This window comes from Lepidochelys olivacea (genome assembly GCF_965140295.1).
Source record: "Lepidochelys olivacea isolate rLepOli2 genome assembly, chromosome: 18".
NCBI classification, from domain to species: domain Eukaryota; kingdom Metazoa; phylum Chordata; order Testudines; family Cheloniidae; genus Lepidochelys; species Lepidochelys olivacea.
The window spans coordinates 14,789,915-14,804,428 of record NC_140428.1 but is presented as its reverse complement, the minus strand read 5'-3'; the positions used below and the strand labels follow the sequence as shown (position 1 = coordinate 14,804,428).

Genomic DNA, 14,514 nt, shown 5'->3' with positions numbered 1-14,514 from the left:
AAGCTGAACTGTGGCGATGACTCGTTCATGGGAGATTCTCTTTTAAGGAACCCCCTGTCTTTCTTTTCTTTTTTCTTTTTAAATAATAGCAGGTCTAGCTCGACGTTCAAAGCCAGCTACCATCGCCGCAGCAGGTGTGGGAGATGCTGCCAGCAAAGTCAGCGTCCTGTGATTTCTGGTTGAAGGAGGGGAGGGGAACTATATTTAAAACGTGTCCCTTGCCCCCGGGGGGCCATCTCCCAGGGAAGGAAAAACAACGCCTAGTTATAGGAGAGACTTTATAGAATCATAGAATATCAGGGTTGGAAGGGACCCCAGAAGGTCATCTAGTCCAACCCCCAAATTTATTGGTTTGGGGAATTTATTTTTTGGGAAAGCGCTTTCCCTTTTTAATCACGAAGAAAAAGAGTCACAGAAGCCAGGACCACAAAGTCTAAGTGGCTCGAGAAGAACGGTCCGGAATTCTCTAAGCATATGTTGTAATCACACCCCCCCCTCCCATAATGAATGAGCAAAGACGCTGCCCTCCATACCTATACTTTATGAATGAGCATTAAGGGGGCTTCTCCTTCTCACCCCCCCCCCAACCCGCTCCTCCGGCTTCTTTGACCAACCCTGCAGCGGCTAGAAACCGAAATGGCCCTTCTCAGCAATTCATCACAGGACCCAGAGCCACCCAAGCAAGTAATAGGTAGCCTCAGATCTAGTCTGTCCCACAAGACAGAGCGCCTGCTAATTAACAGCCAGCGGTTCCTGCAAGCAGCCCGAGCAGTCTGTAATATGATGAACTTTCTTTGTACCGGTGTCACCACAAATGTTTCTGATAAGGAAAAGCAGCCAAGGATCAAAGGCTGTAAGCTCCTCAATTTCCTCACCCTGCCTCTGCTTTCCCTCACCTACTTTCCCTTTCACACTCTTGCCCCCACGAGCTGCAACCGCCCGTTGACAACTCGGGCCTCAGAGGCAGAGGGTATTTCCCAGCTCTTCCCAACATAACAATTGCACTTTCATCTTCCTTCTTCAGTGGGTTTCCTTCTCGGTTCCCTCCCCCAACCAGGAAGACACGCGGTCTTTATGAACTGTCATTAGCCGGCATCTGATTTCTTGGGGTGGGGGGGGGGGGAGATCAGAGAAAGTACAGCGTAAAAGTGACCCCTCCAAAAGCAGATTCATCCGCTCCCCTGGAAACATTCTTTGCAGCCAGAGAACTCGAAAGACAAGCGGGAGGCGAGGCAGGCAGGCACCGGTTGATTATTTGCAGCCACCAAAAGGGGACAGTTATGATTCGTAATAAAAATAGGTACAAAATCTAGCTGCTTCCGTGTCATACCGGATCTCAGTGTATACCCCCCCCGCCACCCCCCGGGGTGTGCTGATCGCCCCCGTAGTTTAGCTAAGACACCTGTCCTCCCCTCATCCTCTGGCCAGGTTGGATATTTTAGCAAGCGCTCTCAGCAAATCCCAAGCATGCGGGACACCCAGACTTGAAGATCTCTTCCCTGATGCACCCAAGCCTTGTAGCTGAACTTTCAGGGAAAGGCCTGGAGCGTCAGCTTTGGTTGGGATTCAGGGTTACAAACTCTCTCTTCTTTTTAATGGTTGCCCTCCCCACTCCGAGAGTGGGGAGGGCAACCTAGAATGAAGGCTAAAGTCTCCTAGTCAATATCACTCCTAGTCAATATCAGACAATATTAGGAAGCACTGAGAGCCCTGATCCCCTCGCCCAACCTTGGCCAATCGAGAGCCTAGATCATAGCGCATTTCAGATTAAAATGACAAAGCAAAACCCACTGGGGGGGGGGGGGAGAAATGTAGCGACTGATTGAAATTTCTTTCTTTCTTTCTTTCTTTCTTTCTTTCTTTCAGCGAGGGAGAAGAGCCCGACTATAATATCTGAAAAAGTTCAGGTCTCAAGAGGGTCCCTTATTTGCTTATTTCATATGTAACAAAGATATTTTTCAGCAAGATTCGCCCCCCCCCCCCGCTCAAGTAACCTTACAGCTTTAAGGCAAGTGTTATATGTACTTTAAAATCCTGCCATGTAAATTCCACTGAAAAATTTGGAAAGCTTGGGGGTTGGGGGGGGAGGGGAGGTTAATCCGGGTTTAATGCTATGATGCAGTCACAGGACCAGGGCTAGGCTGATTGTGTTATCTCTTCCCAACATTTGGGTCTCCCATATTTCACCCAGCCAAATAGCTGCGAGAAAAAAGTGCGTATGGAGGCACTCCTGACGCCTCAGGAAAATATGTTATTAATATCTAAATAACTTCCCAATACTGTCTCTAAATCTCCCCTGCACCACTCCAGATGATGAATTCGTTTGAAGTATTCTCCCCTCTCATCTTTTCACTGTCTCTCTTCCTCTCTCTCTCTCTCTTTTTTTATACCCGGCTTATTTCAAACTGGTAAATATCTAATTCCTTTAACCACACTGCAGACACCTCCACTCTCTTATTTGCCATTCTCATTTAGATAGATCCCTATAGATCTCTCTAATAAACCCCGTCACAGCCCTCAACTCTTTCTGGAAATTTTTTTTGGGTCCAGGGGCTTGCTAACAATGCACATCCACAGTCCTAGGTCAGACGTATCTGCCTTCGATTCTTCCTGCCATATAATTGAATGTCCCCCCTCCCCCAAACAAAAACCCGTGGGTTATAAATACCTATTCCTTCTATTGTCTTCCCTTTCCCTGGTTTATCATTGATCCTAACCCCTATCCCCACCCCAAATCAGGGATCATAACTACCTGGTTCATATTTGTCCTGGTGTATAATTAAATCCATGCCCCCCCCCCAAGCTGGATTATAAACATCTTCCTTATATTATTCCTCTTCCTGCTGAATAAGTGAACTCCCTCCTTCCCTCTCCGGCATCCTTGTCTTAAATTTGTTTTTGTTAAAGTGTCTTGTATTAGATTATACTGGTGTATCCCCCCTCCTACCTTATCTGTCCTCCTCTCCTCTCTCCTTCCCGTCACACTCGATTTAGGAAGGAGTTTATCTTGCAAACATTTGCCTACTTTGTTTATGTAGACCAGGTTCTGCAGCTACTTGTTCCCAAAAGCCACTGTTTGCCTTTGTAATTGTTATCTGTGTTTATTGTTGTACCTCATTTGTCTCCGCTTTTTTTGTGACATGTAAGCTCTGTGTGTGCTCACACATAGTCTCGCCCCCCCCCCTTCGCTCCCTGGTTTTTTTCCCCTCTCTCTCTCCTCTCTGAAATATGCACAGAATAACTGAGCCTAAAGCCAATGAATTGCCTGACACCACCCTATCTTTTTTTCTGCCCCCCATTATTAGAGCTGATCTCACTCCGAACACTCACAAATCCCGCCTGGTCTCTGTTTGATTAGATTGCCAACCTTAGGTAATCCCTTGATTTGATGAAGTGTCTGTTCCCTTTCCCTTCTCAACATACATTTACAGAGAAGGCGCTTGTTGGTTTTAAATCAATGCAGATTGCTGGCTGATAAACCGCCTGAGACCCTCCCCTCCCCAACTCCGACCCAGGGAAACAATCCCCCTTTCCAGGTGTGACAGCACAAAAATGTTGCCGAGAAAGAGGGTGGGGGCGAGGGGGGAAGGAGTCCCCTCTTTCTCCTCATTCATTCACTCCCCTGGAGCCTAATTAAATTTGGCAGGTCCTTGTACACACAATCAAAACAGCTTCCTTCAGTGTCGCAAGCCTCCGAAAACCACATTAGCAGCGATTGCTGCTGCCAAATTAAATTGTTACCACCTTGAGCTGGAAGTGTCTAAATATCCCCACCTTTCCTTCCCCGCCTCCCCCTGTCCCTTGCTCCCGTTCACACCTGTACATGGTCCCTTCCCGTTTTCTGCCCTTCTTTTCACACCCTTCCCACACCTCCCCGAAGCAAAACTGATACGGTAACCCAGATAGTTGCTTCTGGATCTTTTGCACCCCACAGCAAAATGCGGGTGTTGCTCACTTTGTGAAACCCTGTGCCACACACACTCTTACAAGAAATCGACCAGGGGGTTGCAGTGTGGGGAAATACGCAAACACACGGGATCTCTCTTTCTCTGTCTCTCTCTCTGCGTGAGCACACAGACACAGATAAATCATCTTTCCCTATACTGCTCTGACTGTAACCTGGTCAATTTCTTATGCCTGTTTAATTCTACAATTAAATATTTCACACAGATCTCCTTCCCTCATACAGTAGCCTAGTTTTTATATATGTAAATTTTGAGCAATATATATGTTGCTAAGGGTTTTTAACATTGATCACACATGCATTTTGCCGTTGCAGACGATGCAGATAAAGCGCGCGTGTGTGAAACTGACCAGATTACAGTATGGGGAAGATGTGTCCATATACGCAAGGCATATAAGGAACTGATCTTCACCTGGTCGGTTCTTTACATGCCTTGCCTATGTAAAGGCTGCACACAGACCATCTTCCCATACAATAAACTTATCCATTCCTTGAGCGAGCCAGCCCCTATCCCCTTCACTCCTATTTCCATTGATTGTGAAGCAGTCCGCAGCGCCTGGTGGCAATTAATACCATTTGCTCGTCTGCACTAGGCCTTGCCCCCTCCTCCCCTTCTGCGTTAAACACGAGGCATCTTCCCGGGGCCCTAAACTGTTGGTTGTGTCCACACCCATCCTCGCCGCAGCCCGCAGGATCCGCATCACCGGCGTTCGGCGGGGCCGGTTTGGGTGCGAATTTGCAGCGCCACGTGGCGCTCCCTAATGCACCCCAATAACCACAATCAATAGCAACACGAGCACCACAAATAATAACAACTCGGGTTTAACGAGGCTAAAAAAAAAAAAAAGAGGAGGAGGAAGAAGAAATGAAGCCTCATGAATATACGCCCAGGGCTAGCTGGAGTGAGCCGTTTAAAGATGAAAGTGCAGAGAAATAAAGGCTCAATTTAATCTGCCTTAAAACCCTTCAACTTAACGTTTGTGCTTGGAACTCAGAGAGTGAGCACTGATTGGGGATAAATACATTTCTTAGCATGCCTTGGAGCTATTACACCCCTCTCCAACACAGCTCCCTATTCAGCGGCCACAGTTTTCATTACCAGCTCTAATAAGTCTTAACATTATTAAATGCCAAGCAGATGATAGAAAGAAACAGGCGCAGGGTGGAATCTTTCTTTAACGCTTAAAAAGGGAGCGCATTGAGGGCTGTCTTCCTCCGGCTCCCTGCGAGGAGAGCCCCCAAACAGAGCAAAGGCATTTGCCACGAGGGCAAAAAGCCCCCAAACAAAGTTCTCTGCCCTCCCCCCCTCGTCGCTTCTTTTCCCTTTTCCTCCCCCCGATTTTTTTTTTTTAAATAAAGACCAGAGCCTTTCGTGGCTGTGCTTGAAAACTACCGGTCCGAGTGCCCAGGGGTTGTCAGTCGTTAAAAAAAATAATAATAAAAACCAAACCAAGTTGCCATTTTGGTTAAGCAGAGGTGAGATCTCTAAAGATTAAAAGTGAGCCAAGCTGGGACTCTCTCTCTCTCTCCCCCTCTCTCTGAAGTTTGTTATTAGTTACTTTAATTGGGGCCATTGGAAACTTCTTCGGACTGCAACAAAAGATTGCGGTGAGATCTTGTTTTGGCTTTTATTAAAAAACCCAAACCAACAACAACAGCCCGCCTCCCCCCGCGATAACGCTTGGGGCCAGCGGGTGAGATGCAACCGATCCGCGGCTGCAAACCCACCGGGCTCCCACCGCGCACGCACCCCGGCCTCCGACAAAGGGCGGCGGCTGTGTTTCGCTCGCAGATCTGGGGGAGCCCGAGCCGCTCTCCAGAGCCAGGGCCGCCGCGGCGAAAGGACCTGGGGGTGTCCTTCTGCAAGGAGCCGAGGAGACAGCCGTGGCACGGACTGCTGGGGGGGGGGGGCTTTCTGTGTTGCACGCGTTCTCCCTCAAAATCCCGAGATGTTCCACAATTCGCCCTTGATCGAAAACGGACTGGGTCCCCCCCCACCCCTACATAAATCGGGGACCACATATGTCAATTTACCTCTTAGTAACGGGGCAAGGACGCTGACAGCTACGTTCCCGCTTTATTCTTATTTTCTGGGGAGGTGGGGAGCCGTGGGGGGGGGGGAAATATTTGTGCAGCTTTCTCACCGGCGGATTCGTTTATTTATCTATTTTTTTAAGCAATAAGCTCAAACTAAAATCTTTTAAAAAATAGCGCAAGGGGGGAAACAATCGGAGACCCAATAGGACCGATTTGCAAATGAGCATTGGCTCCTTCCAAAATCACACGAAACGTTTTGCAGCGTCCCACGGCTCGCCTTTTCCCAACAGACGGTCCTATAATATTACAAAACTACCTAACAGCAGGGAGTTTTGAATAATTTATCTCCTTTTCTTCCCCTCCTTAGCCCTTTGTCCAAACTTTTTCTCCTCCTTGCAGAATTTTGAATGAGAATGGACAACGCTTCCCCCACCCCCACCCCTTTACTCCATTTTTTTAAGGCAGCTTAGATTTTTTTTTCTCTTTTTAAACTGTTTGCTTTTGTGGCCAGGAATCTTTTGCTTATAAAGCTTCAATAGACTGGAAGGTCTTTGCAAATGAAGTTCATCTTCAAGGTTGGGGGAAAGGAAAGAAACAGGAGGGTCGGATCCTTCAAGCGCCCCCTTTTGTGCACCTTTATTTGAGACTTAGAGTAATGTTTGATCGTGACACTTGGCAGCTTTTTCTTCCCAATTCTGCCCTCCCCCTTTCAAACCAAAATCCCGGGACTTCGATGTCCCAAGTCACTCGCCTTGTCTCAGCGCGGGGGAAACGCTGCAGCCGGTGAAAACAGATTGCAAGAGTGAGCTCTCCCCAACACACACATTTTGGAGGCTTCTGTGACAGAAAATAACTATTTTTTCCCCTCTGACCCTAAATTCTGCCACTAATAGTACTGCAAATCGCCCGAAGAAACCGCAACCTCTTCACACCAAACCAAACCAGAAACCAACTGATTGAAAAAAGACTAACCGAAACCAGAACCCTTCCGAAGTGAAGTGAAGTGAGCTGGAGCTCACGAAAGCTGATGCTCAAATAAATTGGTTAGTCTCTAAGGTGCCACAAGGCCTCCTGTTCTTTTTGCGGATACAGACTAACACGGCGGCGACTCTGAAACCTTCCGAAGTTGCCATTTTCCCCAGCTTTCTACCCATTTCATAGAAATGAGCGAAATCCTTTCGAGGGTTTTCCTAAACGGACTCCTTTCCTCTCAGAAAACAGGTGAGACTCCCTAACTCAAGAAAAGAGCAGATTTCCCTTCAAATAAATACACAGGTTTCTGGCCCCCCACCCCTGGGAGTTAGCGTCTAGTTTTGATTTAGAAGCCGAAAATATCTTGATGGGAAAATCCCCAAACCGGATCTTTCCCTTTTCTCTCCAGTGAAAACGAGCCCTCGTCCTTCCATCAAGATCGATGTGAGTGGGAAAGAAACAGGGACTGAAATGTTTCAGAGTCGCAGCCCTGCTCCTCTGTATCCGCAAAAAGAAAAGGAGGACTTGTGGCTCCTTAGAGACGAACGAATATAAATCTCCCCACTGTATTTTCCGCGGCATGCATCCGATGAAGTGAGCTGTAGCCCACGAAAGCTGATGCTCAAGTAAATGTGTTCGACTCTAAGGTGCGACAAGTCCTCCTGTTCTTTTCACAGATTGAAATGTATATGCGACATTCCTCTCTCAAACTTTTTATTGACCCAACATCCATTTCACGCTGTTTATTTTATAGCCTTTCTCATGCTTGTTTCATGGATTCGCATTGACAATTTTTTTTGGGGGGGGGGGTCCCAGAACGGTTTGGAATCAAAAATCTAGAAACGGTTTCGTTGCAAACATTTTGGTTCTGCAAACTTATCTTCCTTCTCCCCTGCAATTTCCCTGGGCACAAGAACTGATGTTTATCAAAGTTTACAGGTTGCTCCGGTGTTCTCCTTACCCAAACCCGCGAGAGGAGATGGCAGACGGGAGATTTCAACAAAGCGCTCCGCTCCTTCCCGCCCCACGCCCCAAATGGGCTAAGAAGCCTTTCCTCCATCTCCGCCGCTTTTGTTTTTCAAGGGAAGATTTCTTACAACTGCTCATCTGAGCACCATCACCCCCAGACGGGTCGCTCTCTGGTTAGCAACGGCGCCTTTGCTGGTGCCCAAAAGCAGAACACATCCCAGTCTCTCTAATTGATATTGATTGCCCAAATCGCTCAACTGTCAGCCAGAGTTTCAGGGGACCACTTAGATAGCAGGAGAAAAATCTGTCTAACAAATTCATTTAGGAATCTCTGATCCCCCCCAGCCCCTCCCTCCCTTCTCTATAAATAATTGATCCACGGTGACTGCAAGGAAAATACCAACATCTTTTTTCCTGCATCTCAGATGGCTCGGAGAGGGGGCAAAATGTGATACAGGTACCCCATTAATACCCTCCCCTTTCCAAGGGCCCATCTATGTACAATTTCATCAAGGCCTTTCTCTCCATTTGTCTGCTTTTCTCGTAGATCTTTCAGAAAGGGCCCTGGGGACAGCTTGTGTCCTATCTATTAAAACAAATCTGGGGTGATGGGAGTAAAAAAAGGGAGGTGGGAGAAGGAGGGGGCAGCCCTTGTCTCAAAGGGCCTCTAAAGCATTTGATTATATGGCCGGTAACTTTTGACATGGGTGTTGATTTAGGAAACGCTTAATCACTAGAAAGAGGTGGAGAAAGGCAAGTTTTGCAGACATTTGCTGATCCTGCTTCACCAAATTTTGCCCCGACCTCCAGTGACAGCAAGATCGGGTCCAGGCAAAACCCATCAAGGACCAGAGTTTCGGCAAGTGACAAATATTAAGCAAGTGTCGCTTATTGCAGGCGGGCGGGCCCAGGTCTGGCTGCCCGTCGAGTTACCTTTGTCGCCCAAAATGCCGTCTATGCTGTGCTTGGCTTTTTTCTCCCCGTCTTCCTCCTTCTTGTCGCAATCCTCCTCTTCCTCTTTCTTCCCGAACTTGATTCTTAGCACTCGGCTAATCGAACTCACTAAACCTCAGACAGTCAAAGACAAAAAGGCAAGTATAAGCTGCTTTGGAAAAGGGGTGGAAGCGAGACAACCCGCCAACGCTTCCAAAGTTGAGCAACAAGAAAAGCAAAAGGATGCAGCGGGTCGGCAAACACATTCCAGGAACACAAACGACACACACACACAAACCCAGATCTATGCACGCATAGCCATAAACTTGCGAACACAAACTCATCATAGAAAAAAAATCCACACACATAGACTCCGAAATAGACACATGCGATGTAAATACACACTCAGCAATTTACACACGACCATAAGCTGAACACCCACTCAGGAATAAACACCAACACGCACTAATTCCCACGCGTTTCCCTCACTCTCGTTGCACAAACACACAGATCACATACGTGCACACGTCAAGTCACAAGCTTTGACACCAACACCCTCGTTAACACGAATACACACTTAGCACTCCCCAATGTGCAATCACATGCATGCAGGCAATTACACACACGCTAATAGGTATGTCTCACACACCCACATGCTCTTACCTCTGTCACCCACACATTTATCACACAGACACAAATTCACACTTATCACACACGCACGTGCAAATCACAGACACACACAACCAGAGGTACCCACACGGAAATACCCACTTATCCCACCCACGCTCCCCCCCTCGAGGACACAAATACATACAGGCATCTCGTTCTCGTTTTGTTTGTAATTGTGAAAAACCGAGCACGGGTTGGCCTTTCCCCCTTTGCTTTCCCTCCCTGACATGAATGGGAGATTGATGGGGGTAGGAGCAGGGGTTCAGAATCGGGCCCACTGCTGGTTTCCTTTAAACTCTTGGTCTTGAGGTACTTCCAAGGAGGGGAGTTTGGGCGTGGGGAGGGGGTTTGTCCTGCGGAGACTGGAGAGCCATGGTGCCCCCAAACCTTTGCTTATTTATTTTAACTTGAATTGAAAGATTCTCTCCCCACCCTCTGGACATCATCGGGGGGGGGGGGGGGGGAGAAATTTGTTCCTTCCCTGAGCAACTCAGAAAATCACCCAGGGGCGATTGAAAAACCCCAGGGTGCTGGTAGGTGCTGTGTGTTCACCCCCTTTAGACTGTCTCTGGCTCCTTTGCTGTGGGATGGAACAGGTAAAGTCTCACCAGTGCCCTAAACTTGGTCTCCTTTCCACCATGGGTTTAATGTTTGCCTTATTCCATTTTTGTTTGTTTGTTTGCAGAGAGAATTTAAATGTGCACTTTCAGGTTCCTTTCTAGGGAATCTTGAGATGATTTTCTTTTAACATCACTTTATTGCCATGCCCAAGAGACAGAAACTCCTTTATTTGGACGCAGCCCCTGAGAAGACGTTTTGTAGCCTTTGGATATAGGCTGGGTGTCAGTCTGTGGTGGCTGTAGATAATCGTTTCCCTAGATCTATTTCTATCTGGATGTTTTTTCTCTCTCTCTCTCTCTCTGTGTATTTCTTGCCAAGCTGCCTTCTCACCTGAGGGAACAGTGCTCCTGTCACAGTGCCCATCTTTCAGGAGTCTATCTCGGATTTCCCAGCTAAACATCCCTGGATTCTCTCTCTTGTACTCCTCGATTTTCTTTTCCACGTCGGGAGTGGCAACCTGCTTTTGTGATCAATGGAGATCAGTGGGGGGGGGGGGGGGGGAGCGGGGGAGTAAGTGCAGAGAACGGAGAGGGGGGTGGGAGAGAGAAAAAAAATCACTTTTAATTTAAAAAAGAACCATAGGCTTTCAGATTTCCCATCGAGGTCTCTATTCCGGTCTAACAAGAAAGATATTTAATTCCAAGTAAGGTGTGGGGGGGAATTAAATCTGCCTATATACCCCCACCTCCCAAGAAACAACTTGATGCCAAAGATTCTTTTGTCCCAAGCTCTTCGCTTGAAATTGACAAGGGTAGATTTATGGTGTGTGTATGAAATCGAGTATGGGAAGGGGGGAGATATTTCGGGGAGATCTAGACTCACATCCACACCACACCCCGATTTATCCTTCAAATGCAAAAGGGCTCCCCCCCGAGAGGCACCGGGAACCGAAGCAAATGCTTGAGTGTGCCCCACTTGTTGCATGTGGAAAATCATTCTAATTTATTCATTGCCTTCAACTCCGCACCGCTTTTCTACCCAGTTGATTCTGCAAATTGCAGCTTTATTAGACGCCCATCCCCCCCCTCCCCTGCGCTCGCCTGCATATACGTTTCATCCAAACAATGCATTTTAACAGGGATGGGGGGCGACGGGGCCTCTTGGCTTCTTGCGTTCAGCTTGGAGGCCAAGGCACCGTCGGGAGAGTGGGTGCATTATTTTTGGGGGGAGGAAGGGTGGGAGTTCAGTGCCCAGGCTGCATTGGAAATCGGAGTTGATGGGAATTGCCAATGGGATGGCGGGGGGGAGGTATTTTCCCATTGGCTTCAACAGCAGCAGGGTCCGAGTTGTAAGCCCCCAGCGCCTGGCTGGAGCAGCCTCTGCTTGGCTTTGCACTCACCCTGGGTTTGCTCCCTCCGATCGCCCCGGGGCGGATGGAGCCGGTCTCCTGATACCTGCAAAGGATTTTGGAGACGCAGCCATGGGAGACTCGCAGCTGCCTGGAGATCACGCAGGGTCTGATGCCGTGGTGGGCCATCTCCACTATCTTGTGGCGGATATGGTTTGGCAAGGGCCTGCCATTAATGAACACCCCGCCGAGCTGGTTCACTCGGCCCTGGCCCAGAGGAGTCGACACTAGAATTCAGAGGGGGGGGGGCAGAGGAGAAACGTCGGGTCAGTGACAACTAGACCATCTCTATGCGTGTATCTTCCCTCTCTGTGCATCCCCCTCTCTCATTTATACACGTGTTTCTCTGTTTCTCTGTGTTTGTTTTGATGGCTGTAGATCTCTCTCTAGTTCTTTCGATAAACCTTTTCTCTCGCTCTCTCTCTAGATCCGTGTCTGTATTTCTATCTGCATCGATATACTTCCATCTACCACCTGTATCTATTTGTATTTTCCTCTCTACAGAGAGATAATCGACAGCGGCAGTAATATTCGCCTATCGAGCTCGAGGTCTTCATAAGAAAATAAGGACCCGTTTTCCTAGCGATAAATGAAAATCATTTTTCTCCTCCCCAAAACAACCAAAGTATTATCATCTTATATGGCTGATGGTCCCCATAGTTTGAACCTGGCTTTGAAATACAAAGGTGTTTAAAAGGAAAGTTTTCTTGCGCTTTTTTAGTGCCTGATCCAAACCGCAGGAAAAGGGCACGTTTTTAAAAAAATCACACGGCTCAAATGACCTCGTCAAAACCCTCCGGTTCTTTCTTTGCTCTGTGTCTATCAGGGGGAAAGGGGAAGGATATTTTTGTTAATGGCAAGGAAGCCGTGCCACGGGAACCGTCTTAACATTTTAACAGCAAACTGGACCAGCAAAACGTCGGTTCTTTGCGGTGGCAGCGATTAACAAGAGCGCACCTTGCACTGAGCACGCATCCTAATGCATCCGATGAAGTGAGCTGTAGCCCACGAAAGCTCATGCTCAAATAAATTTGTTAGCCTCTAAGGTGCCACAAGTCCTCCTGCTCTTTTGTCATCCTAATACAGAGTCTGCAGAATTTTCTTTCAGGGGCCTGGGGGCGGCAGGCTTTCTAATCCCGACCTCCCCCATTGGTTTAATACCTGGCAATGTATATCTTGCAGATTAATACAATTTCACAGTCTCGAAAACACCGAAGAACTCAGCTGCATAATTTGCGAAGAGGTGACGGGGGGGCGGGGGAGAGGGGCCGAGTTTCTCTTTGCAAAGAACAGTCGATTCCCGAAATTGCCTCCCGATTTAATAAGAATCATGCACTACGAATTCGAAGTCACTCGGCCAACACTTGCTGGATACATCATTAGCGACAGATAACACTCGAGTGGCCAATTTTACATTCAAGAGGTACTAAAATCACCGGCCGCTCTCTGTTCATTATTCCCAGGCATGTTGAGCAAATATTGTTGTAATCCTTTGATCCTTTCCCTGGCCGTCTGTTTTACTTCATTTGCTACAGAAAAGCACTCGAGCAAATCCCCCCAGCTTGTGTGTTTTGCAGCCTGCGTGGGTTTCCATCGGGTTTCGGTTTGGCCACTTGATCACGGCTTGCCTGAGACTCTCTTGTTTAATGCATGCGGGGAGAGGGGTCCCACTCTGAATTTGCCTCTGCTAAACAGCCAGCAGGCGGGTGAGAAGGAATACTAATAATAAAGGTAATGTGCAAACACACACCCAGACGCCCACACAATGAAGGGGCAAATAAATCGAGAACTGAATGCAGCAGCGCTGCGAGCTGTGGGGGGGGGGGGGGTGTGACACAGCATCTGACAGCTCCAGGGGCCTCTCATGAGCTAAAAAGCCCCCACACATTCGGCGGCAGCTGCAAGCGGGTCCATTTAGTCCTTAGCAGGGACCCTTGTGCCAGGGGTGGCTACGGTCTCCGAGGCTTGGGAAGCCGCTTCCAAAGGTTGAAGCGACGCAGCCCGGGAGCGAAACAAAAAGTTTGGGGAGAAGCTCCGAATCGTGTCCGTCTAGGGGCGTGAGGTCTGGAGCGACAACCAGCATGGCGGGGGGAATCAAACTCACCACGCTAGTTAAAGTCAATTACCGGGCAAATCACTGACGGCTGTGGCAGAAAATCAACCGACTGAGATCTGCCCCCTAAACTATCTGAGGGTTGAAAGTTACAGGGTAATTAGCTTGGGAATCACTCCGTCTGTTGAAAGTTTACCTTCCCCCTGGGCGCTAAGGCTGCATTATGGCCCTGGCAGGGAGGGAGATGTCCCCCCAAACCCCCCCCCCCAGCGATCGGCTGTTTAGAAACGAGTCATTTACAAGAGACATATTGGTCAAGACCTACCTTCCAAAGGAAACCCAGTGCGCGGGTAGTTCTGTCCCGGCGCGGGGCGCATCATTCTGGGAACTGTCCCGGGTAAAGTTGCCATTCCGGAGTCAGTCTGGGGCGCTTGGGTTTCAAACAGACACACAAATCAAAGCCGGGCCACCCCCTTTTCTGGGCTGAGCGAAGCGAAGTCCCGCGCGCTGCAGGCAGACGCGTGTCTTCTCCCTCCGTTAAGGCGCAGGGCTCTCCTCCCCAGCCCCGGGCTGCAAAGAGAACGGAGAAATCTTTTGCTCCGACAGGGAAAAGGGGGAAGGGGGGGGGACTCACCCCCCGCCCAGAAATTCTTCTTAAAGTTTTAGTGGTGTGGCTCAGCCGGCCTGAGCTTTCCTTCTTCAGGAATGTAACACACCGACTAGAGGGGGAAGCAGACACATCCCGAGCGGTCTCAGGGCTGGGCTGGGCTTCTGGGGGGACTGCTTCCCCCCCTTCTGTTTTATTTTGTTGTTGTTGTGGTGTGGGTGGGTGTGGGTGTGTGGCAGTTGGCGATCGCTTAGGGGACGGCTGTTTTCAGGAGATGAGGGTGATGGGCGGGGGGGGGGGCGTTATGTCAGCTGGAAGGTTTGGAAATTAAAGCGCCTAAC

The 14,514-nt window shown here is 48.7% G+C and overlaps 1 protein-coding gene across 4 annotated transcripts in view; it reads right to left on the bottom strand.

Annotated features, from left to right (window-relative positions):
- PAX7 (paired box 7) overlaps positions 1-14,310 on the bottom strand; it is a 153,892-nt gene extending 139,582 nt beyond the window's left edge. The window contains exons 1-4 of one of the 4 annotated variants that reach the window (XM_084651566.1): positions 13,892-14,310; positions 11,505-11,740; positions 10,496-10,625; positions 8,876-9,010 (exon numbers count right to left, since the gene is read on the bottom strand). In XM_084651566.1, the coding sequence (XP_084507692.1) occupies positions 8,876-9,010; positions 10,496-10,625; positions 11,505-11,740; positions 13,892-13,976 (586 nt within the window). In that variant the 5' untranslated portion in view covers positions 13,977-14,310. The remainder of the gene's footprint in view (positions 1-8,875; positions 9,011-10,495; positions 10,626-11,504; positions 11,741-13,891) is intronic. The other 3 variants (XM_084651568.1, XM_084651567.1, XM_084651569.1) reach the window with 3 other exon arrangements.
- Between the last annotated feature and the right edge of the window lie 204 nt (positions 14,311-14,514).